General features: G+C 46.5%; 1 protein-coding gene across 5 annotated transcripts in view; it reads left to right on the top strand.

Annotated features, from left to right (window-relative positions):
* Positions 1-15,270, top strand: part of SH3GL3 (SH3 domain containing GRB2 like 3, endophilin A3) — a 96,354-nt gene extending 81,084 nt beyond the window's left edge. For 3 of the 5 annotated variants that reach the window (XM_006142662.3, XM_006142663.3, XM_006142664.2), the window contains one exon: positions 13,809-15,270. In XM_006142662.3, the coding sequence (XP_006142724.1) occupies positions 13,809-14,014 (206 nt within the window). In that variant the 3' untranslated portion in view covers positions 14,015-15,270. Of the gene's footprint in view, positions 1-7,830; positions 7,980-9,302; positions 9,381-13,808 lie in introns of those variants that run through there. The other 2 variants (XR_003548214.1, XR_001369876.2) reach the window with 2 other exon arrangements.
* Positions 15,271-25,146: the final 9,876 nt, after the last annotated feature.

Raw genomic sequence — 25,146 nt, 5'->3', positions numbered from 1 at the left:
GGTCGACTACATGGGAGTCCAACAACATAGCCATTACGCTAACTGCTGGTCCCAAAGTTTTTTTAAATTTTGATGAAATCTAACTTATACATTTTTTTTTCTTTCATAGATTACATTTTTTGGTGGGAAGTTCTTTTATAGATTATATTTTTTTGGCGGGAAGTTCCTTTTATAGATTATATTTTTTGGCGGGAAGTTTAGGAATTCTTTGCCTGGTCCTAGAACAAAAAGACTTTCTCCTGTGCTTTTTCTTAAGTCCACAATTGATTTCAAGTTAGTTTTGTATATGTGAGACTATGTTGGGTTCATTTACTTTCCCTGCGAATGCCTAATTGCTTCTCTGTAACACCCTCAGGCCATGTAAGCTGCACAATCTGCATATTCTTTCAATGCACACCTTCCTTTAAGTGTGTTTTAGTTTTCTACACTAAAAATAAAAATTATGGGGAGCTGCAGTGCTACAACAGTAATGCAACACTCTACAATGCTGGAGCCACATGAGGAGGTCCTGGACTCGTGTCCTGAAGTCTTCCTATACATGCTGGGTATGCACACACACACCTGTGATCCTGGCTGGCTGAGGCTGGGTCAGCTGTGCTTACTCATTGTTTTTGAACCTGGAAACTTTTTTTTTTAATTGCTGTAAAGATCTTTAGGCCAGCAGATGGCATAGTGGTTATGTCAATAGACTCCCATATGGCTGGCCACAGTTCAATTTTCTGACCTGGTGACTTGGAAAATTACACTGGGTGCATGTATGTGCATGCCCAAATCCCAGGAAGAGAATGGAGGAGAAGGGATTGTGGCATGGCCATCCCCCCTCTGGGGTGATTTTTCATTTCCCTCTCACTGTGTCTGTCTCTCTTGCTCTCCAGTGAGCTCACATGCTTTATGGGAAGATCTCTTAAAAAATCTTTCTACTTTGTTCTTCTTACGTTCTTTTTCTTAAAGATAAAAATTAATTTTATTATTATTTTTTTTATTTTCTGGGGCACACAGACTCACCAGGGAGAGACAGAGACATAGGGATAAAGTGAGAAAGGAAGCTGCCAGGTCCAGGACTCAAACTGCAGTCAGCTACGTGAGAGTCCAGTGACTTAACCACCGTGCCATGCCACCTCCTGGCCCCTTGTTTATTCCCTTTTAAACGCCAATTAGAAACTCTTTCTCTGTGTTTCATCTTGTCCTTCTTGTTTTCCTTCTTCTTTTATTCTGCCCTCTGAGGAAACTTTACCTTTCTATTTGATTCTTTGATTGTTCCCAATTATTTACGTAGGATGACAGTTGAATTTCTTCACCCAAATATATTGGTTTTTCTACTGCTTCTGTAATAAATTGCTGCAAAATGCGTGTCTTGAAATAACACAAACTTATTACCTGCCTTACTGTTCAGAGTATCAGAAGCCCAAAAATCAAGGTGTTGGCATTCTCCCTGGAGGCTCTTGGAGGGAATCTGTTTTCTTGCCTTTTATTTTTTTTTCCTTCTGGAGGCCGCCTGCATTCCTCGGCTCTTAGTCCTTTGCTCCATCTTCAAAGCTAGTAGCAGAGTTTCTTCAGATCTCTCTCTGACCTCTCCTCCCACTGTCACATCTCCTTCCTTGACTTTGACCCAGAACCAGGACCCCACGGCTTCTCCCCTCCCAGCTTGCAGACAAACAGGTGGGTGGTCCTTGGAGACAAGACCTGGGCTGAGCTCCTAAAACACCCGGCTTTACTACGCCGCGAGAGAGCTTCACTCTCCTGTGATTTGACCTCTCCTGCTCGCAGGGTGGAGCGTGTCGTGCTCTATGAAAATGAAAGGTATTTGAATTTATCACTTGGATAGGGACCTGACATTGGAGTGCCCATAATGACACCGGGTGATAATAATTGATACTTTCTATGCATAACTCATTTTATCTTCATAACAGACTGCAAGGAAATGCTCATAATAAGCCAAAGTAGTAGGTAACAATATGATAGTACAGCGGCCACCCTTACTGGAGACTTTCTCCGGCTTAGATGTCATACTGAACACCTTGTGAGTTTCTAGTGCTGTTTTTATCCCCATTTTACAGAGGAGGAAGTGGAGGCTCAGAGAGGCTAAGTGAGATTTTTCTCCAGGTCACAGAGCGAGGAAGTAGCAGAGCTGAGCATGTTGCCTCATTCAGATTTCCTTTTCTACCATCGCAGAGGAATATCGGGGACTGCTCCGACATGTTCATGAGCATTAGGAATGATTTCTTCCTGACAGTCATGATCACAGGGAAATCTGGGGCCAAGCAAATGGTCGCAGCAGGAGTCCTGTGTGTACATCTGATTCGCGATAGGACAGCGAGTTCTTTGGCTTCGTCGGCTAGGCTGTGCATGTTCTTGTCTTGTCCCCTCCTCCTTGGCCAGTAGCTCAGTCCCTAAGCAGATTAAGTTGTCAGAAGGGCGATGTTCAGCCAGAGATCACAGATGTGCACAAGATGGCGTCTGAGAAGTCTCGACGTCCAACCACTGGATTCTCCGCTTGCACAAACTCTGCCGTCTGCCGCGCTCGCCCTCTGCTGTCTGCCGTACCTTTCCCGGGCCGCCTCTTTCTTCTCAGTTTCCCTTGGCAGTGTTTGAAGTCCCATCTCACACACCCACCATCAGGCTTCAGGTTGATTTGTGGATGGAATTTGAGAGTGAAAAGGGGTCCCGCGTTGTTGGTTTCTGAGGCACGGTTTCAAAAGAAAACGGCATTTTATAGCCTGCATTAATGGGAAATTACTTTCCATTAGGATTCTGAATGATTTGCACATAATGTTTATAAAGTAAAGGAAAAATGTCAAGCATTTCACTAACAATTTAAAGCAAAGCTTACAAGACTCTGCCAGAAATGAATTCCAAGAACGTTTTCTTCATCATTTCTTCTTTCTACAAGAAAATGAGAGTGAGAGAGATGAAAGGATGTAGGTCAATTAGGCAGGCTGCGTTATGGGACTGAGATGAAATCTTCGATAACATCATTACTAGGTAGTTAAGAGAATGAATAAGCGAGCCAAGGATGGAGAAAGGGGAATCACATCTTCAAATGATAGATTGCAGACAAAAGCCAAGTTCAGACCCTGGTGAGGAGGAGCGACCCTTGTCCAAGTCCCTGAGTGTGGGGTCACTCTGCTTCATCGGCGTAAGCTGCGCCTGCCTCTGTCCCCAAAGAGAAGAGGAGGCCAAGAACGTCCTTGGGCTGAAATATGAGCCTGGGTAGTTCCCAGAAAACCGTTGATTTGGAAGAAAATAGTGTAGGAATTTTAACCTGTGCTCAAGGGTTTTTCCCTCCCCCCTGGGGAATTTTGATCAGACTTCCAGTTGTCACTTAATTATAAATTTAAAAACTAGACGAAAAAGTATAATATGCCTTTATTGTCGACTCATTTCTGAGAGTTTCTGTGGTGGTTGTTATTCACTGAAATTCTTAAAGAGGGCACCATGGAACCGCTTCACAATGAAGGGTTAATATGCTCCAAACTAGGCTCTGTTTTTAGAAATGTAGAAGGGTGAGATTCGTTAATAAATGTGTGTTCCAAATGTGTGCCACAGGCATGTCAGAGTGAGACAAAATAAATCTCTCAAATGGCTTGTATTAAGACATTCTAACTCTCTCTAGGAATAAAAGAGACTTTTATACATTTCTTGACACTTCGAAGTCGGCTCGGAAATCATTTGCAGAGCCCAAGTCTTTCCCCTTACTGGAAAAAAATATCTAGGATTACATTAGAAAATAAACATTTATTCAAGAGTGCAATGTGAAGTTTGAAAATGGAAGAAGACGAGCACTTCACAAATAGAAGTGGATGTATTTTCCTCATCTAAATTTCCAAAGAAGAAATTAAAATTTTACAAAGCTCTGACGGTAGTGATTGTCCAGCCAGTGGATTCTTTCTTTGTTTCTTTCCTTCCGCTCCTGCTTTTTCCCTCTCACGCCCCAGCCCCATGGGAGGCCATGACATCCATGATCAGGAATGGTTTAGAGTTGGACTTTTCAACAAGAGAGAAATAAACAAGGAAACAGGAATCTCACGTTAGAGTTTAGATCCTGGCACATTGTAGCCGTGTGACTTCGGGTTGGTTACCTAACATCTCTGGACTAATTCGAACCTTTTCCTAAATGAAGAAAACGGACTTAATATATTCCAAGGTGTTTTCTAGTTCTACTTTGTGTGTGTGTGTGTGTGTGTGTGTGTGTGTGTGTAAAGGTTTTTGCTATAAGGCGCATGTGTTTGCCAGAAAGAGACAGAGAGACAGAAAGTGAGGATGCACCCCTGCCCCCAGGGGGGATGACCATGCCTCAGTCCCTTCTCCATTCTCCTCTTGGGATTTTTAGGCATGCACACACACAACCCCAGCATGTTTATCAAGCAGCTGGGTCTGGGACTCAAACCATACAGTCATCCCTGTAGGATCCAGTCACCTTAACCACCATGCCACATGGCTGGCATGACATTTTTTCAAATATAGAAAATATTAATGTTCAACCATTCCACTTTTCAACTTTTAAAGAATGCTGAATACTCATAGAAGATAAAAATTGCAGCCATAAAACTTAGAGCCAGGGACCAGCAGTTAGCGTAATGGCCATGTTGCTGAATTCCCATGTGTCGACCACAGTTCGAGTCCCGGATCCGGTGGCTTAAACTCACGCCAGGTGCATTTGTGTGCGTGTCCAAGGTCCCGAGAGGAGAATGGAGGAGAAGGGATTGTGGCATGGCCATCCCCACCCTGGGGAGTGATTTCTCACTTTCTGTCTCTCTGTCTCTGTCACACGCGCACACACACACACACACACACACACACATACACATTTAAAAAGTCAATTGTTTATAGGGATTACAAACAGGGCAGCTAGGTAGCACCTTTCGGGGGACTCCATGTTTGAATACACATGAATGACACCCCTGGAGTTGCCCAGTGGGCATGGCCATAAGTGCAAACTGCCACGTTATGGGAGAGAGACAGGAAAGTAGTGAAAGGCCAGCGATGAATGACTGATACCGAGCCTCCACATCAGGAACACCATTGAGATGGTCCCAGCAGTTGGCGTAATGTCTGTGTCGCTGGACTCCCATGTAGTCGACTGTGGTTCGAGTCCCAGACCCGGTGGCTTAAAATCACACTGGGTGTGTGTGTGTGCGTGCCCAAGATCCCAAAAGGAGAATGGAGGAGAAGGGATTGCAGCGTGGCCATCTCCCTTGGTAGGGGGTGATTTCTCGATTTCTATCTCTGTCTCTCTCTGTCTTTCTGGCAAGTATATGCACCCTATAGCAAACACCTCTCTCCCCCCCCAACAAACCCCCCCCCCCCCCCCAAAAAAAAAAACACCAGAGAGAGAGCGTGAATCTGCAGCCAGCTAGAAAACACCTGCCCTGTGTGGAAAAGTGAGCCACAGTCCATGGCAGCTGCCCTTTCCCTGAGAATGTGGCCCTGGGACAGCCAGCCTTTCTGATGTGTCCAGAAAAGCCACACATAATAGTTTATGTGAAACCCCCAGATTTTAAACTAATCTACATGGCATAGAACAAGAGGCAGGCCAAGGCGCCATCTGCAAGCCAGTCCCTACGCTGGCAACCCGAAAGCCACCTCTGATTGAAGCTGCCATTTGTCTTTCTCAGCCCTCCGACTGGATGGACCTTATTGTAGCGGGTTGTTGGAAAAGTCACGACGTATTTTTCCTGTGTTTTTCTATGCAAAAATGTGTCATGACTTTTCCGACAGTCCAACAGTAAAAGGGTCACTTCCCTGGAAGTTCTGAGAAACACATGGGCTGCAGCTCCTGACACTTCTGCAAAGTCACCTCGATAGACAAGTCAAGGTTTTGTCTGGTAGGGAACACACATGCTGCCCATTAAGCCCATCTACAGAACCTGTTATAAATTGTGGAGGATTGGCATTCAGGTTAAAACAAACCACACCCAAGTATTTTCTTAGCGTATAATGAGTAAGCATGAATTCCACTGGCAAATAATTTGGATAATCTTGTGGATATATACAGAATTATCATTTCTAGAAAGATAGTTCATAATTTTCTACTAGACTTTATCTAGTAGTGTACTAGTTAACTGTCATAGATTAAGACTTGAAATTGCAGATAAGGAGATTGGGACCCCAAATGGGCCTAACGCAAATCTAGGACCCAGGAATGTAAAATTTCTGTCCAATGTGTCCAGTTTTTGTCTAATGGGCAAAAATCAGTATTTTAGAGAGGTGGGACAAAATGGTTTTGAGGGAACCAGCAGTTAACGTAATGGCTATGTCGCTGGACTCCCATGTAGTCGACCGCAGTTCGCGTCCCAGACCCGGTGGCTTAGAACTCACGCCGGGTGCGTGTGCGTGCGTGCCCAAGATCCCAAGAGGAGAATGGAGGAGAAGGGATTGCAGTGTGACCATCCCCCCTGGGGGGTGATTTCTCGCTTTCTGTCTCTATGTCTCTCTCTCTGTCTGTCGGGCGAGCGCACGCGCCCTATAGCAAAAACCTCTCAAAAAAAAAAAAAAAAAAGAAAAAGAAAAGAAAAAAATGGTTTTGAAAGGTATTTATCAGATTATACCTAAGATTGCATCTGGGTCAAACTAAAGGGTAAGTGTTGGTTCAAAAGAATTTTGCTATCACAGTTTGAGATTCTAGAGTGGGAAAAATGAATGATAACTCTTTTTCTTTTATTTTTTTTTAGAGAGATTTTTGCTATTGGGTGCATGCACTTGCTGGATAGACAGAGAGACACGTAGACAGAGCAAGAAATGACCACCCAGTGGGGATGCCACATTGCAGTCCCTTCTCCCGCATTCTCCTCTTGGGAGTTTGGGCGCACACACACACACGCGCGCGCGCCCGGGGTGAGATTTAAGCCCTTGGCCTGGGACTTAAACCATGGCTGACTATGTGGGAGTCCAGCTACATACCCATTACGTCATCCACTAGACCCAAATGCTAACTCTTGAAGGGAATTTGAACCAGATGTGCTCATTCTGAGTCAAGGCTGACCATGGTGCCTGGCCGAGGGTACACGCTCAGTGAGTATTTTAGAATGAGTCTGAACTCGAGAGTCTCAAACTGGGTTTGGCCCCAACATGACAGAATACGAACTGCCTCGTTGGATGGCGCAGGTTAAGTCAAGTCTCAGGGTGATCTTGGTTTTGGAACGGAAGCCTGCTAACGCAGCCTGGGGGTCCATTCCTGACTGGACCGCTGACTCCACCCATTAATACGCACCTTAGCTCCCCAGTGGGTAGCATAAGTAAGGAGGAAACACCCTTGAATGCCCCAATTTCAGACCAGGAAGTGAACAGAAAAGGAGCCCACCCAGCCAAAAGGGGTCTTATCTGCAGGCCTCACTGTGAAGTGGGCTTTGTGGTCAGAGGCAAGCTCAAGTTCTGGCTCTGAGACCTCATACATCTGGGCCTCGTTTTCTTTGTCTAAAGAATGAAGATTATTGGGGCCACCAGGTGGCATGGAGGTTAAGGTGACTGGATCCCACATGACCGACTATACAGTTCGAGTCCCAGACCTGGTGGCTTGAAAACATGCTGGGTGCATGTATGTGCGTGCCCAAAATTTCAAGAGAGTGGAGAAAGGACTGCAGGGTGGCCATCTCCCTTGGGGGGTGATTTCTCACTTTCCCTCTCTCTCTGTTTCTCTCCAGTATATGCACCCAAGCCCTCTAGCAAACTGAAAAAAAAAAAAGAAGCAATTTTCACCCTACCACATAAGATCATTCTAAGGATGAGACAGGGTCATACAGTTAGAGGTGCTGGGCGTGGTACCTGCTACCGAGGGGGAGCGCACAGTGCAGCGGCTGATAACGTAACTTAATTGGTTGTCTGATTTCCCAGCCTACAGCAGACTGGAACCAGCAGATTAGAAAGGCTCGAGGGACTGCTTCGGGAAGGCCCACTGACAGCAGGAAAAAGTGACAGGTCGCAGCCTGACTACAAGGGAGGCAAGAGAAAGACTATAAAAAGCAGGAACAAAAACTCAAAAGGTACAGCAGTCTGGGGCATTTACTAAGAGACAAAGAGCCCTTCCCAGGTCAGTAGCTTCTGGGAGATCCATACCTCGTATCTCACCAGGGACTCGTGTTGAAAGAGTTCTCTGAATTCCTTCTCCATCCCCCTCTCCCCGCCCCACATAGGTGTGTGGGGGAGGTGTGGGGTGTCACAGTTGGCCTTTCACTGGGAATGCTCTGATCAGATGTTTCCAGGTCATGGAATCCCCAGAGTCAGTCCTCAGCAGAGACAACTGCAGTGGGCTCATTGGTGGTCGAAAACAATCTAAACCGAGGTACCACAAAGAGCTGTGATTCCCGGTGGCACAGAGGGAAGGGCACCTCTTGCTTCACTGATCCCCTTTTTACTCCCTCCTTCAAAGTCAGGGTTAGAAATGGAGCCCTGAGGCCCTGCTGTGGGGGCACAGGTGGCACGGTGCCACTACACATTACCGCAGCCACGTGGGGGGCTCAGGTCCAAATCTTGGGTCGACCAAGTACGCTGCTGGGTGAGTCCCTGATCCTGGGTGGCTGGGAGACTGGGAGGTGGATCATGAAGTGGCGAGACCTTGTCAAGGGTACCCAATTCTCTCTTCCAAATGAAATAAATAAATAAACAAACTTTAAAAAAAAAAAACGGAAAAGTAACCTCCGTGAACAGGCTTCTAGACCCTGGGAAACGGGTGCGAGAGAGAGAACATGAGAAGGCCAGGCTGTGGGAATGCCAGTCCTTCTGCTGTCGTCTCTACTTGGTGCCTGTCCACCACCTGCAGTGGACACCATCTGTAACTGAAGTCTCACTTGGAAGCAGGATTTCAGACTGAGGAAGGCAGGGTGCAGAGGAAGTCTCTGTAGGACAGTCCCTCAAACATGGCTCACAAGGCTGGTTAGAGCCAGGCCTCCTCGAGCATCAGGGAGAGGACTTGGGTGGAGAATGCTCTTAGAGAGCCATCAAGACCTGGGAGTTCGGGGCATGCCCACCTGAGGACCCAGTGGCTCGTTCAAGCCCAGCAGACAGGCCGCCCCCTTGGCTGGGGTTGGCTCAGCAATGGAGAGGATTGAAGGCACAAGCCGATGCTTTTCAGAGGGGGTGCTAATTCTAATCGAGAGCCCAGAGTCTGGACCTGGAAGGAGGCGGAATCTCAGCACTGCCCTTGATTGCACTGAACCTCTGCCTGCCTCAGTTCCCCCCTCCTTCAAATCAGGGGAATTAACAGTATCTTATAGGATTTCCCTGGGAATGAAGTCCATTAATGTCCGGGACACTGAGAATACTACCCCTGCACATGGTCAACACGTTTCATCCCTCTCACTGAGCAGGGAGGAGGAACTGAGGGACTGGACAGCCACTACCAGAGTAAAGCGTGCTCAGCATCTGCACTTGCGAGGGGCCGTGTACAGCAGGGACTCGGCTAAAGCAGGTAGGACTGGGGCGAGGACACTAAACCATGTTCTTGCTGCGAAAGTCAGAGGGGACTCCATATGGCTAGAAACTGGACCTTATGTAGAAAACACCATGAAAATACTATGCGTGGATTTCAAAAGTCTTTTGCACCAAAATAAACCCATACTCTATTTTCATTTTTCTTGAAGCTTTCTGAAATCCCCCTGTATTTTTGCCAAGAGGGAAGTGAAATTTATTCTAGGGACAATGTGGTTTCCCTACCTGCCTTGTGCAGTTGGCCCAGTACTTACTGACCGGCCATCTTTAAACTCCTGTGGTAGGGGCTGTCCTTTTTTTTTCCCCTAATGATGTGGAACAAAGATTCAATAATAAGTGTTTAACAGGGACACTCCTTTTTCTGTTAAAATAATCTTTGTTTCAGTGCTTTAACAAGGGAGACTGTGTTTTTCCCACCCCTGCTCTCATGTTACGTTCAGGCCAGGGCTCAGGAGTAAGAAAATAAACACGGGCTCCTCCGTGGGGCAGGAGGGGCTGAGTTTTCTCACTGGACAGCACAGGAGTGGAGTGTCCACTGCCTGCCCTCCCACGGAGACCCACGTCGCCCAGCCAGGAGCTCGTGTGCATGTGTGTCAGAGGTTCCTGGTGCCAGCTACTGAGCGTGAGCGGGCAGAGGGAGGAGGTGGATGAGGACTGGCTGCAGGACTGCAGGGACGAAGGGGTGGTTGTCAACAAGACGGGATGGTGGGTGAGACTGATCTTTTCTTACGGGAAGCTTCAGGGTGCCGCTTGGATGGTCGGAAGCCAGGCACTCAGGCCGCTGGACTTCCTTATTCTAGTGCAGACCTTACTGCGGAAGCAGAGCCCGTCCCACCTGGGTGCTTGGGCTCTGTCCTCAGGACTTGGATCTATCTTTTGTGTGGAGAGAAAATTCCCACATTACCACTCAGGGGGACAGAAACTTCTTTTCTCTTTAACTGACGGAACTTGCTTGTGAGCCTCCATTTAGGCCGATGGCGGAAACAACTTAATCTTTTTTCCATCTCGACTGTTGGCCAAAAGAGAAAAAAAATTAATCTTTTTTCCATCATTTCTTCTAATGGTGGAAAAAAACATAATCTTGCCATCTCAAGGTAACTCATTCTCTCTTAACCAAAAGCATAGACCATCCATTTATTCATAAATTCAGGATTCAACACGGTAGATCCAAAGTTAAATTCCCTGCTGTTGGCTTTTCTCAAAGTTTCTCTCTCTCCTCCTCCCGTCTTCTCCACGATGTCTCTGGGGTGCACTGGGAAGTTGACGGAACGTCACGGTGACAAGCACAGAAGTTTGCTTCCACGCTAGAGTGACATGTCACTGGTGGCCTGGGGACTGGGCTAGCATCTGCTGACCCCTGAGGCCCACGCCTCTGCGTCTGCCTTGCCCATACGCCCACTCTCAGGGCACCCCGGCCCTATGGTCCCTTTGTGCATCTCACCTCCTACCGGGACTTGAGGGGATTTCATCTTCCCTCCATCCATGGAGAACCAGGGAGAGCTCCTTCAGGGCCCTCTCTCTACTAAGTACACCCACCACCATTTCCACTAGGCCCCAGCCTCCATGTTGGTCCACTGTGGGCAACACGTGAGGACCCCACCTTTTCCCAGAATCCCTGCGGGAATTTGGACCAATGACCCTCTCACTGCAGGCTGGGATCCAGGGAACATTTCAGCCTTGCCCACCTTCTTGTCTCTTGAGGTCCCTTCCCTGCCTTCAGGAGGACCACGTACGTATCTCTTCTCTGGGTGGTAGGAAACTCCCTCTGCCTTTCTGTGGCTTTTAACACAATCTGTAGGCTTTAAGTATGTCAATCTTTGGTTCCTTGGACCCCAGAAGTCAGTCTGTCTGTCTATCTGTCTGTCTCTCTCTCAAATATCATGAAAGCCTGAAAGGCTTGGCTTTCACAGCATTTCACAGCTGGGATGGCATTATTTTGGCCTTTAGAAGCTATACATTGACTGCTTTGTTCGTGTCTGGGTTCAGCCCTCCCCCGCCAGAAAGGAAGGCCACAACTCATTGGGTTGAGGACCCCCAGCAACAAAAATGACCAGAATGAAAAATGCATTGGATGGTATTTTAGAATATCATCCTGCCGCATGTGTAATTCGGGACAGCCAGTCTGAGCTCCGGCCGGTGTGGATTTATCGAGTGCCTACCCCGCCGAGAGTGACACTCCGTGTGGTGGGCAGCACAGAAGGTGGGTGGAGGGCCAGGTGCACGCGCATTACTCAAGCCAGAGAACTTTTGTACAGGACTCTTAAATGGGGTCTCTCCGCCCAGTGGCCCCCCAGGAGAGCTGCTGCATCTTGGGTTCATTTGCTGATGGAGTGTGATATGAGTGCTGGTCTCTTTCCAGCTCTCAGAATATCAAAGCGGGCAATGTGGCAGTGGTCCCTTGCCCAGAATGAATGAAGTGCGAGGTGAGTAATGTGTCTTCTCCCTGATTCATTGGGCGTGTACGTGCAGAGTGCACACGTACGCTCACGTAGGTGGTGGGCTTGCACGAGTGCATGCCTGCCACTTAGTATTTTTTTGGTCATTGCAGGTGGTTTATAGAGTAAACGGGAGAGACACATTTATACAGTTCACCCTACAGTCAGTGTTAGAGCGATAGCCCACAAAATGCCTTGGCAATCCTAAGCTGTGTCATAGATCATATGGGGGTGACATGGAGCAAGGTGGGTCAGCCCGGGGATCTAGAGTCCTAGTGTCTCATTCTGGCTTGGCCATCAGCCCTGGGGCCAGGCTGCTATGACCTCTTAGAAGGCACTGCTGCCTCCTTGAAAAGGGGTGGGCTCATGGATGGCTGCCAAATCCCTTCTAGCATTAACATTCTGTGTTCAAGGAAATGCTTCCCAAGATGACCATGTGGCTTGGCACCTGACTCCTCTGTTCAAAACTGGTAGTGGCAGAAATGCTTAAAGAATACTAATCATTTTTATATACTACACTAAAACCGTTCAGTATTAATAGAATTGACTTTGACTCATGGCTCAAGTACCCATAAGTTTTCAGGGCTTGGCCCCCACTACCCACCCAGATATACACTCGACAACCAGGGGAAATGAGAAGTTCTGGAGCAGAAGTGTTCCATTGTCCAGTACTTTGCAGTCAGTGAATGTGATTCTGTTCAAACTCAAAATAATGAGCTAAGCCACGGTATTTAAATCCTTCTGTGCTCCAACTCCCATCATTATGACAGAAGGAATCTAAAAAACATGGATGCAGATGGGGATCTGTCACAGAAGGGGTCAACCAAATGCTAGAAACATCAAGAAGGCTCTAGAAGTTACAGAGCTGGTGGGTGCAGCTTTGAAAATGCTGACCTACCTATAAGTCGCCACATACCTGGAGGGGAAGTGCCCAAACCTTCCTTCCCTTTCCCCACCAGCAGAAATTCCTTACCCACTCCCAAGCTCTGGTAAAAGAAAATGGAAGAAGAGGAGGGCCTTTACACTGGTGGGTCTCAATTTCCACTGGATACTGAAAAGACCTGGAAAATTAAAAATTCTAATGCCCAGGTCCCCTGCCCCATCACCAGCACACACTATAAAAACAAAATGAAAAAACAGATGATAAGCTGAGAATAATGTTTGTACTAAACATGGTAGGTAAAAAAATCAATATTTGTACGGTAAAGGGGGCTCCTCAAATTTTTAGGAAAAATAATAGAAAAGTAAATTGACACTAAATGTCAAATATCTTAGAACAATGTATGTCTCGTGACCATCAAAGTCCCACTTAGGAATTTTTCATCATAAATTAATTGTGCATGTTTCAAAGAGAAAATAAATGAAATGTTCTGAAAACTTCAAACTTGGGATAATAACTCCAGATGTTGGGTGGTCTGGAAACCTTTACTCCCACCTGTCATGGTTCCTTTCCTCCTGGTCTGCATCCTTCCATGGGCTTGAGCCCACGTCCCAGCTCCTGATCACCAGCTCTAAGGAGATCTCTCTGACTGCCCAGGTCCTCAGAGCTGCTGAGCCATGAGTGATACACACCTGCATTCTGTGAATGTTCCTGAGTGGTATCTAGTCTCCACCTGAAGGTAGGGGCTGGGCCGTGCGATTCTTCTGTCCCTCCCTTAGGACTTCAGACAGAACTGAGCGGCCGCTTCAAAGAGATGGGCTGGGCATGGATTCTGTGCCTGGGAGTGCAGATGAGACAGACCCTGGACCCAGGATGTCAGCAAAGGGAGCTGGAGGGCTGAGGAGACTGGAGACCTCACAGAGCACCAGCAAGCTGGTGCCACCAGCACTACTGTGGGGAAGAGGCAGGGCCCTGCTGCGAATGATCTCACAGTATTTTCCCGTGTTCCAATTTCCCATGATGCTTTGTCGCGCTAACTTGTACTTTTTGTCTCCATATCACATGGACAGGTTCTAACGTTCCCATGGACCAGCCCTGCTGTCGTGGTCTCTATGATTTTGAGCCAGAAAACCAAGGAGAATTAGGATTTAAAGAAGGGGACATCATTACATTAACCAATCAAATAGATGAAAACTGGTACGAAGGGATGATACGCGGGGAATCGGGATTCTTCCCCATTAATTATGTTGAAGTGATCGTGCCTTTACCTCAGTAAACATGTAACTCCAACTTCGGACATACTTTCATAACCGAAATGAATTCACACCCATGTTCTCTCAGTGTGCTGTTCTGTGACATCCTTGCTCTCTGACCAACTTAATGACTTTTGTATGTGTGTTCTCTTTATAATGTATTTTGTACCTATAAATGATTTTCTTGCCTCACATGAAAATAGGGTTTTCTTTTCTGCTGACCGTCCTAAATGTCATTGGTTCAGTGTACGTGCTTCATGTTGCTAAAAATATCAAGAAATTGCATCCGTCGCAGTTATGTCCAGGAACTGCCTACACTCCTCAGCTGCAATGGAATGCAATGTTCGAGACTAAGAATTGCTAAATATTTTGTTTATTGACCTTATGGATGGCATCTGGTCTTTCTTCATCGTGTTTTATGCTTCCCTGTGAATAGCCCAATAAATCTGACACACTGTATTGGCAAAAGGCCTTGGCTATGTTGAATGTTGAGTTGATTTTTAAGGACAGTGTTCCAGCTCCAAGTGCCTGCTGTGCCCAGCAGATGACCACTGAGTCACAGTGTGGATGCTTCGATGGCCGCTCCTGACTGACATCAGCAGGCCCGAGCATGGGCCCTCACTGTCCTGTGGACTCAGATGTGGCACATCTTCCCTCTGGCAGGTGAACAGAAAACCCTTCCACTTACTTTCAAGCTCATTCATGAAGGAGAGAGCCCGGCTCAAGCTTCTGTTGCTGCCAGGTATCGAAAAGTTTTTCTGAGCAAGTCCTACTCTAGCTGCTGAAGAAGGAGAAAGCCAGGAGTGAGGCCCAGTGCCCAGTAACAGGGTCACTTGGGCTCGGTGATGAGCCCTTGGCCTTACCCAGGGTATGCATGCGTCACGTGCTTTGGCCCACTGGGGTCCACAGTGACCCTGTCACAGGAGGGGCATGGGCTAATTCCCCTTTTTCAGAGGAGACTCATTGACTTGTCCAGGATCAGACCACCAAGTAGTGGCAGAGGCAGAATTTGAACTCAGACCATTTACGGTACTCCACTGCCCATTTAAGTGTTACCCAGGTTACCTGGAAGTGATTTACAATTCGTAAATCATATCCCGAGGTCGGTCAGACTGGTCACCTCCACCAGGAGACCTAAACCCTCCGTCTTCGGAGTCCATGGTACATTAGTAAATTAATGACAGCATGCTTTTCCACCAGCTGCCTACACACACACCCTTCTCTAAAACAGTTGTACATTCAGTGTCTACAATAAAATAAATGATTAGTGATTAATAAATTAGAATAATAGCATTATTGTGTGCTTACTATGTGCCATGTTATTTCAAGTCTTTTGTACAGATCAACTCATTTCGATCTTCATAAACAATGGTGTGAGGCAGATCTGATGCCCAGTTTTCAGATAAGGATCTGAGATGCAGTAAGACTCCTTGAGTAGCTTGTCCATGGTTCATGAAATGGGAGAGCCGGGATTCGAACTCCGACTCTCTCTCTCTCACACCCATCCTCTTCACTTCTCTCCTCTACTACCTCTCATAACGTGTTTGTCTGCACATATTCACAGGGTAGCCACTTTACATATCCCATCAGATTTTTTTTTTGCATATCCCATCAGATTTTTTTTTTTTTTGCTTTTTGAAATTTTTGCCAGAAGGCACTTAAACTTGAGGGAGAAGGAATGTGAAAGAGGGAAAATGAGAGAGCACCACCCCCATGGGGAGTGTTCATGCTACAATCCCTTCTCCATTTATCACTCCTCTAGGGATTTTGGGCATGCATGCACACATACCCGGTGTGTTTTTCAAGCCACAGGTTCTGGGACTCAAACCATGCATTTGGCCATGTGGGATCCAGCTGCCTTAACTACCACGCCATCAGCTGTCCCTTCCCCTATCAATTTTTATTTTCTACCTGATACATTAGAAATTTACCAAAGGAAATGAAGAATCCAGGACCTTTTAAAAATTATTATTATTTATTAAAGTTTTTGCCATGAGGTGTGTGTGTTCACCAGAGAGAGAGAGAGGAAAGGGGGGGGGCAGGAAATTGAGAAATCACCCCTTGGGGGGATGACGACACCAAAGTTCCTTCTCCATCCTCCTCCTGGGATTTTGGGCACACACACGTTCCCAGCAAGATTTTCAACCCACTGGGTCCAAGACTCGAACAGAGTTCAGCTATGTGGGATCCAGCCACCTTAACCTCCATGCCACCTGCTGGCCCATTCCTAGAATTTTAAAAATCAGGGAATCAGCAGTTAGCGTAATGGCTATGTCGCTGGACTCCCACGTAGTCGACCGCGGTTCGCGTCCCGGACCCGGTGGCTTAAAACTCACGCTGGGCGTGTGTGTGTGCGTGCCCAAGATCCCGAGAGGAAAATGGAGGAGAAGGGATTGCGACATGACCATCCCCCCTGGGGGGTGATTTCTCTCTTTCTGTCTCTATGTCTCTCTCTGTCTATCTGCTGAGCACATGTGCCCTATAGTGAAAACCTCTCCAAAAAAAAATAAAATGAAATAAAAAAATAAAAATCATATCCATTTGATCATTTCAGTCAGGAATGGCTGATTTGAATAAAACATTTGAACTTAAGTTATCTTCTGGGATCAGTAATCTCTACCTGATCAAAAACTTCATGTCAGTTTTTTTAAATGTCCCATTTGATGGCCGCTCCTGACTGACATCAGCAGGCCCGAGCATGGGCCCTCACTGTCCTGTGGACTCAGATGTGGCACATCTTCCCTCTGGCAGGTGAACAGAAAACCCTTCCACTTACTTTCAAGCTCATTCATGAAGGAGAGAGCCCGGCTCAAGCTTCTGTTGCTGCCAGGTATCGAAAAGTTTTTCTGAGCAAGTCCTACTCTAGCTGCTGAAGAAGGAGAAAGCCAGGAGTGAGGCCCAGTGCCCAGTAACAGGGTCACTTGGGCTCGGTGATGAGCCCTTGGCCTTACCCAGGGTATGCATGCGTCACGTGCTTTGGCCCACTGGGGTCCACAGTGACCCTGTCACAGGAGGGGCATGGGCTAATTCCCCTTTTTCAGAGGAGACTCATTGACTTGTCCAGGATCAGACCACCAAGTAGTGGCAGAGGCAGAATTTGAACTCAGACCATTTACGGTACTCCACTGCCCATTTAAGTGTTACCCAGGTTACCTGGAAGTGATTTACAATTCGTAAATCATATCCCGAGGTCGGTCAGACTGGTCACCTCCACCAGGAGACCTAAACCCTCCGTCTTCGGAGTCCATGGTACATTAGTAAATTAATGACAGCATGCTTTTCCACCAGCTGCCTACACACACACCCTTCTCTAAAACAGTTGTACATTCAGTGTCTACAATAAAATAAATGATTAGTGATTAATAAATTAGAATAATAGCATTATTGTGTGCTTACTATGTGCCATGTTATTTCAAGTCTTTTGTACAGATCAACTCATTTCGATCTTCATAAACAATGGTGTGAGGCAGATCTGATGCCCAGTTTTCAGATAAGGATCTGAGATGCAGTAAGACTCCTTGAGTAGCTTGTCCATGGTTCATGAAATGGGAGAGCCGGGATTCGAACTCCGACTCTCTCTCTCTCACACCCATCCTCTTCACTTCTCTCCTCTACTACCTCTCATAACGTGTTTGTCTGCACATATTCACAGGGTAGCCACTTTACATATCCCATCAGATTTTTTTTTTGCATATCCCATCAGATTTTTTTTTTTTTTGCTTTTTGAAATTTTTGCCAGAAGGCACTTAAACTTGAGGGAGAAGGAATGTGAAAGAGGGAAAATGAGAGAGCACCACCCCCATGGGGAGTGTTCATGCTACAATCCCTTCTCCATTTATCACTCCTCTAGGGATTTTGGGCATGCATGCACACATACCCGGTGTGTTTTTCAAGCCACAGGTTCTGGGACTCAAACCATGCATTTGGCCATGTGGGATCCAGCTGCCTTAACTACCACGCCATCAGCTGTCCCTTCCCCTATCAATTTTTATTTTCTACCTGATACATTAGAAATTTACCAAAGGAAATGAAGAATCCAGGACCTTTTAAAAATTATTATTATTTATTAAAGTTTTTGCCATGAGGTGTGTGTGTTCACCAGAGAGAGAGAGAGGAAAGGGGGGGGGCAGGAAATTGAGAAATCACCCCTTGGGGGGATGACGACACCAAAGTTCCTTCTCCATCCTCCTCCTGGGATTTTGGGCACACACACGTTCCCAGCAAGATTTTCAACCCACTGGGTCCAAGACTCGAACAGAGTTCAGCTATGTGGGATCCAGCCACCTTAACCTCCATGCCACCTGCTGGCCCATTCCTAGAATTTTAAAAATCAGGGAATCAGCAGTTAGCGTAATGGCTATGTCGCTGGCCTCCCACGTAGTCGACCGCGGTTCGCGTCCCGGACCCGGTGGCTTAAAACTCACGCTGGGCGTGTGTGTATGCGTGCCCAAGATCCCGAGAGGAAAATGGAGGAGAAGGGATTGCGACATGACCATCCCCCCTGGGGGGTGATTTCTCTCTTTCTGTCTCTATGTCTCTCTCTGTCTATCTGCTGAGCACATGTGCCCTATAGTGAAAACCTCTCCAAAAAAAAATAAAATGAAATAAAAAAATAAAAATCATATCCATTTGATCATTTCAGTCAGGAATGGCTGATTTGAATAAAACATTTGAACTTAAGTTATCTTCTGGGATCAGTAATCTCTACCTGATCAAAAACTTCATGTCAGTTTTTTTAAATGTCCCATTTTCCTTATTGAGGCTTTTCAGAACACTGGATACTTTGTTCTCTATTTTCCTGGCTCCAGATATGAATTTGGAGAGAACTCATTTTATGAAATCTTTTTGATTTCTTTCTTAGTTTTTTAAAAAATAGAAGCACACTGCTTTGGCACGTATTTAATGAAATAGCATTTAGCCATTTCATGGGAAATGCTGAGTAAGTGCCACTCTTGCTTTGATGGTTAATCGGAGACCCAGGCTAGGGCCAAATATCAAAGTGCCATGGAGCAGTTGGGCTGCTGGGTAGTTTTTCAGGCCAAAGGTCACAGTGGAAGGGTTAAAGAACATGGCCGGGAAAACATGGCTTCCTTCAAGCCAGACCCACCGAATCATATGAGCAAATGGGGAAGACCCAGGCAGAAATGAGAAGTGGCTCACAATAAGTGCTTCTTGGTTTTGTTTTTTGAGGAAAAGAAAAAACTTCTGATGTTTTTGCTGCTTGGGAGGATTATATATGTAGTATATGCATATTATAAAATATTTAGATTCCTTTTGTTCTTTTTTAAAGAGTTTTTTTTCTATAGGGCATGTGTACTCACCAGAGAGAGAGAGAGACAGAGACAGAAAGGGAGAAATCCCCCCCCCCGAGGGTGGCTGGCCTTACCACAATCCCTTCTCCTCCATTATCCTCTTGGGATTTAGAGCATGCATGCATGTGTGCCTGGTGTGTTTTAAGCTGCCAAGTCTGGGACTCGAACCATGTTGGGCTACGTGGGAGTCCAGCAATGTAATCATTATGCCATCTGCTGGTCCCTAGATTATTTTCTTGATAAAGAGATGTGAATAGATGGTGAATGAACAGGTAGCTAGCTATTTTTACCCATGCTATCAACTTCCATGACTTCAAGTATCCACCATGTACCAATGAATCAATAAATTTCTAGCCCAAGTTATAATCTTGATTATAGATCCGAAGGCACTTCCAGTCCACAGTGTCTCTGACTAAGCCATTGTCCTTGTGTTGCCCCCCACCACCACCTTCCTCCTCCTGTGTCCTATATCAGTGAATAACACTTCTAGCACCCATGTCACCTGTCAGGAATCTGAGCCAGTCTTGACTTGGCACTCTTCAGCACCCTACTCTTTAAAGTCGTTCACGACATCTCCTAAAGTTTGAATATGTCCCCTCAAAATTCATGTGTTGAGATTTGGTTGTGATGGGACAGAGAAGGTGAAATCTTAATCCAAATATGGTGTTGAAATTTGGGGCTTTCAGGAGTTTCAGATTCAGGCTATCAGGGTGTGGCCCCCGTGACTGACTCCTGATGGGTTTATAAGGAGAGGAATGATACATGGGCACAGATACACTCCTGCTTTCCACCATGTTGAAATACAGCCAGAGACTCACCAGATGTGGCCCCTTGGACTTCCAAACCTATGAGCTGAATAAATCTCTATTTGCTGACATTACCCAGACTCGTGTATTTTTTGTAATTAGCAACAGAATGGACTAGAACAGTATTTTATCCATTGTACTTTCTAATAAGTCTGAACTCCATCTTTTTTTTTCTCTTTCCACTATCACTCATTGCCAGGTTAGGCCATCAGGAGCTCTTTTGCTTCCATGATTACAAATACAGCCAGAGGAATCATTCCAAAGAGCCAATCCTATCATGTCATTGTTGTACCAAGTATTACGTTAATCAGCCCATGGCCTTTAGGGTACAGTTTGAAACCCATGGCACCATAAGCGTGACCTTCATAATGTAGGCTCCACCTACCTCTGTCTTCTTTCTCTTCCCAATTCCATGAACTTTATGGCCCAAATGTATTAGTCAGCATAGACTAGGTTTACACTACTATAACAAATAACAAAACTTTCAGAGGTCTAATAATTTCTTCATGTCAAATCTGACCTAGGTTGGTTGATTCTCCAGGGTAGCAGTCCTTTTGGGGATGGTTCGCTGACCTAGGGTCTTTTGATCTCGTGGCTCTGCATGTCATAACAGTCTCAATGGTAACTACCCACAGGGAAGCCAAGAGGCTGGAGGATCCACAGGAGTGTCTCACTGGCTAACCAAGAAGTAATACCTATCACTTCCACCCCCTCCATTGGTTAGCATGAGTCACTTGACTGTCCCTTGCAAGAATGCTAGGAATTGTAGCCTTCTGGCAGGATACAGGAAGGAGTTTTAACAAAGATTTGGTGAACACACAGCATTGTGTCTACTACACCAAACAATGATGACTACCAGGAGACAGGAATCATTGAAGGTCCTGCTAGAATCTGTCCACCACAGGTAACCTACATGTTCTCTCAATTTCTTATTAGAGAGTGTGTCCATGTATCCATATGTGTGAACAAGATGGACTAGATAGGATTTGTTCCATTAGGTTGTTGGGAAAGTCATGACACATTTTTGCACACACACACAAAAAAACCAGAAAAAATACACCATGACTTTTCCAACAACCTAGTAGAACGTGATAAATACATTCAGTCTATCCCATATCTACCCACCACTCCCCGCCTGCCATTTATAGTAATTTTAAACATGCCTTCAGGACTGTAGTTTTATTTACACTGGAGGAAAAACACACACACACACACACACACACACACACACAGAAAGAGGGTAAACTTTGGATTTTTTTTAAAAACAATAAGATCCTGCACTTATGCTCAAGCTTTAGTTCTTAACTGAAATATTACTTTTCCTAAAAAACAAAACAAAACAACAAAAACCTCTAATACTCTCTTAACTGAATTAGTTGCTGTCCCACCCAATGCATGTATAGCTTCCTGTTCTTATACCTCTAGAAATATTATGTATGCTTCTTAAACCTCTAAATATTTAAATATTTCTCTGTGTCTCATTTGCTTCTGCAGGACAGGAGCTACATCTTGTCATCCCATTGTGTTTCCAAGAGTTAGCACACATCCGACATACAGATTCAATAGTATATATACATATACTGCATTGAATTAACTTGTTCTTTTTCTTTTTAAAGAATTGTTTTTATTTAATTTTATTTATTCATTTTATTTTAATTTGACCAGAGACAGACAGAGAGAGAGAGAAAGTGGGAAAGCAAGCCACCAGATCCAGGACTCGAACTGTGGTTGGCCATGTGGGAGTGTCCAGTGCCTCAACCATCACGCCACCTGCTGGTCCCCTTGACTTATTCTTCAGATACCAAGGTGACCAGACTTGGATAATGGAGTCGGAAGGAACTTGGTTCCTCACCCTCACCCACAGGACGGTTTTGCCTGAGTACAGGCAAAGAAAGGATAAAGTGCTTAATTGACTCTGAAAACCCTCCCAAAGTTTAATGTGTTTTGCAAACTTAATACATAGAAGTGTTTTTTTATTGAAGTTCTATTTTGAAAAAAAATTTTAAAAAGACTTTCAAGTATTTCTCTGTGGCGGTTCCAACCCAAACACTGCTAAGCTGAGAGCGTAAGGAGCACACAGGAAAGCAGACGAAACAGGCAGGCCCCTTTGCGGTGCAGTCATTGCCGTGCAGCATCGCACCGGAGCAAGTGCTTTCACGAGCCACTCTCCTCCACGGTTTGTAAGGAAATCGAGCTCACACTTTTGGACAGTAAGGTGCACAGCATTTGGTGTAATACGATTCCTCACTTTACATGCCGTTCCTGTTTCTCAAATGAATCCATCTTAGAATAAAACGTGGGTGTTCTAGAGTTGTCAGAGATGGTGTTCTAGACGTGAGGGCTTTCACAAGCTACCGTTTTTGAATTCAGTCCTTTTGTGAGTGAATGTTTTCCTAAAATGTAGGATGTGCTCTCCTACATTCATGGAGTTCAATGGACACGTTTGTTCACAGCAAACCTGGATTCATGCACATGCACATACGGCTCCGTGCAGTTCCATGGTGTTCTCAGGCCCCACAGAGCTGAGCTCAGCCCTACCAGAAGATGCTGATGCTGGTGTTTTTTTTTACTATTGTGCTTTTTCCGTGTGTGCGTGCGTGCGTGTGTGTGTGTGTGTGTGTAGCAGTGTTATGCTGTCAGTGTGCCTCTTCCAGGCAGACATTCTGCCCCTTTCTAGATCTCTCAAGCCTTCTGCAGCGCCACTGTCCCCTGGAGGTAGGGGTTCTCACAGAGGTGGTGCAGGGGCTGGGTAGGCAGAGGGTGCCTGGACCACCCCCTGTGCCTGAGGTCAATGGAGTGGGCACTCACACCCAGTACTCACATCAGCCAGACTGGCTCTTTTGAGGTTCATGCGTTCCTGTTTTCCCCACATCCCATGCCTTTGCCACGGTCTTGTTTAAACATTTGGGCCAGGACACTGTGTGCGTGTGTGTGCGTGTGTGAGTGTGTGTGTGTAGGGTGGGAAGGACTGAGAGAAGGCCCGGTGTCTCTGCTTGGGCACAGGGGCAAAGGAGAAAGCTAGGGAGTAGTGAGGCCATGAATCTGGGGACAACACCTGTGAGGTCCAGTGGAGTCAGTCCTCTGCGGCTCTTTGTCATCTGAGCCACACACACAGGACTGTTCAACCTGCTGAGTTAACAGGAAGCAGATCTTCCATGAGGGTATGGCGATGTTTTCTCTTCTGCTCTGCTCCCAACCAGCTGCTCTTTGAGGGGCTCCCCTGTCACCAGGTGGAACCCATGAAATAAGGCTCAGCCCTGGCCTCACACTCAGTACCATGGGGCACTCCCCTCACGCTGGCTCAGGAATCAAAGTGCCCCAGGGACGACGGGTCAGGAAGTCCTCCTGAGCCATTAATACCTTAGAGCAGAGTGGCTCCAATGCTCCCAAGCAAGCCCCCGGGGCTCCAGAGGCCTCTTGGTGCCTTCCCCCAGGACTGCCCAGCATGGCATAATCTTTCTTTCAATTCCCCATTTCCTCTTGAATATTCATGCGGTTTTCCCCATTGACCCAGGGTCTGTCAGGGCTAGTTTTAGACTGTGAGTGATGGGAAAAGTGGGATAGCCTCCTTGCTAAGACCAAGCGGCAGTCCAACCTTTCTTGGAAGAAAGAAATAGAAATAAAACCTACCCCGGAGGCTGTTGTGAGGACTCAGTGAGTTAGTACAAGTCAACGCCTGGAACTGCGCCTGGCGAATCCTACGTATTCCGAAATGGTGACTTGGCTACTCCTCTGCCGGTGCACTGATATAAGAAGTAATCCTGGTTATTTGCAGATTCTCTATGAATTGGTCTCGTCACTGAAATTTATTTGGGAACCCCAGACCAATCATTGTAGTACTTTTCAAAGTCACAGGACAAAAGGTCAACATTTTGAGTTGTCTGATGAACACATTCCCAACTAAGGTGGGCCAGGGCAAAGCTCTGCCTTCTTTTATTTATTTTTCCTTCCCCTCCCTTCTTTCCTTCCTAATTTTGCTATGGGGGTACGCTCACCAGAGAGAGAGAGAGAGAGCACACCCACCTCCCAAGGGAGGATGGCCTCACCACAATCCGCGCACACCCCCCTCCCAAGGGAGGATGGCCTCACCACAATCCCTTCTCCTGTCAGGATTTTGGGTACACATGCACACAAGCCTGATGTGTTTCCCAAGACACTAGATCTGGGGCTTGAACTGTCTAGTCAGCCATGTGGGATTCGGCTATCTTAACCACCATGCCACTGGCTGGCCCGCAAAGCTCTGCTTTCTTGTTTTGGGTTTTCAGACTCTAACTAGGTGCCCTAAAACCCTTTTTTTTTGGTGTGTGTGCCATGTATCCACATTTTTGTGGATGACTGTGCTGTTCACCGTGGGCCCCCAAGCCCAGTGCTGAAGTGCTGTCTGGCTCCCAACGGGAAGAAGGCCTAGCATGCGGGCGTTAGATGACTTCATCAGTCTGACTTCCGGCCTTGTCAGCCGTGAGCTCGGTGCTAGAGAATCCACACACGTGCTAAAGAAGGTGTCTTTAAAGTAGACACATAAGATAAGGGAACGTGTCGGCTGGGTGACAAAAATGTGACCCAGAGGCTGGCAGGAACCTCGCTCTGTCTCCCCAGGAGCAATGGCTCGGTGTTCACAAATTCATGGTTTCCCGACTTCACAGAACCTAACTATGCGGAGTAAAGAAATCAGCTGCACACGGGTGAGTGGGTTCTGGTTTTGCCTGGCCCTTCTGACCCGATTGACCTGTCCCTCGGCCAACTTCCCACAAGAATCCAGCCACGTGCGTGGAGGGGAGACCGTCTTGGAGACCTTCGTCTTGGCCAGACCAAACCACCAGAGTAAGGAAGAGCAGGCCGGGAAGAGCCGGCGGGACTGGGTCCTCCGGGCAAAGCCCTGCTAGTATCCAGAATGGACCAACCAGAGAAAAGGGCTTCCGGTCCCGGCTTCCCCACCCACCAAAGACAGGTGGTTTATTCCCCGAGCCTCGGATCCCACACAGGTGAAATGGCTAATGCCGCCGGAAGGTCGGATACACAGAGCTCGGCGTAGCGGCT

The sequence above is a fragment of the Tupaia chinensis genome, unplaced genomic scaffold (genome assembly GCF_000334495.1).
Source record: "Tupaia chinensis unplaced genomic scaffold, TupChi_1.0 Scaffold000078_1, whole genome shotgun sequence".
Lineage (NCBI taxonomy): Eukaryota > Metazoa > Chordata > Mammalia > Scandentia > Tupaiidae > Tupaia > Tupaia belangeri.
This window is presented reverse-complemented; position numbering and strand designations above follow the sequence as displayed.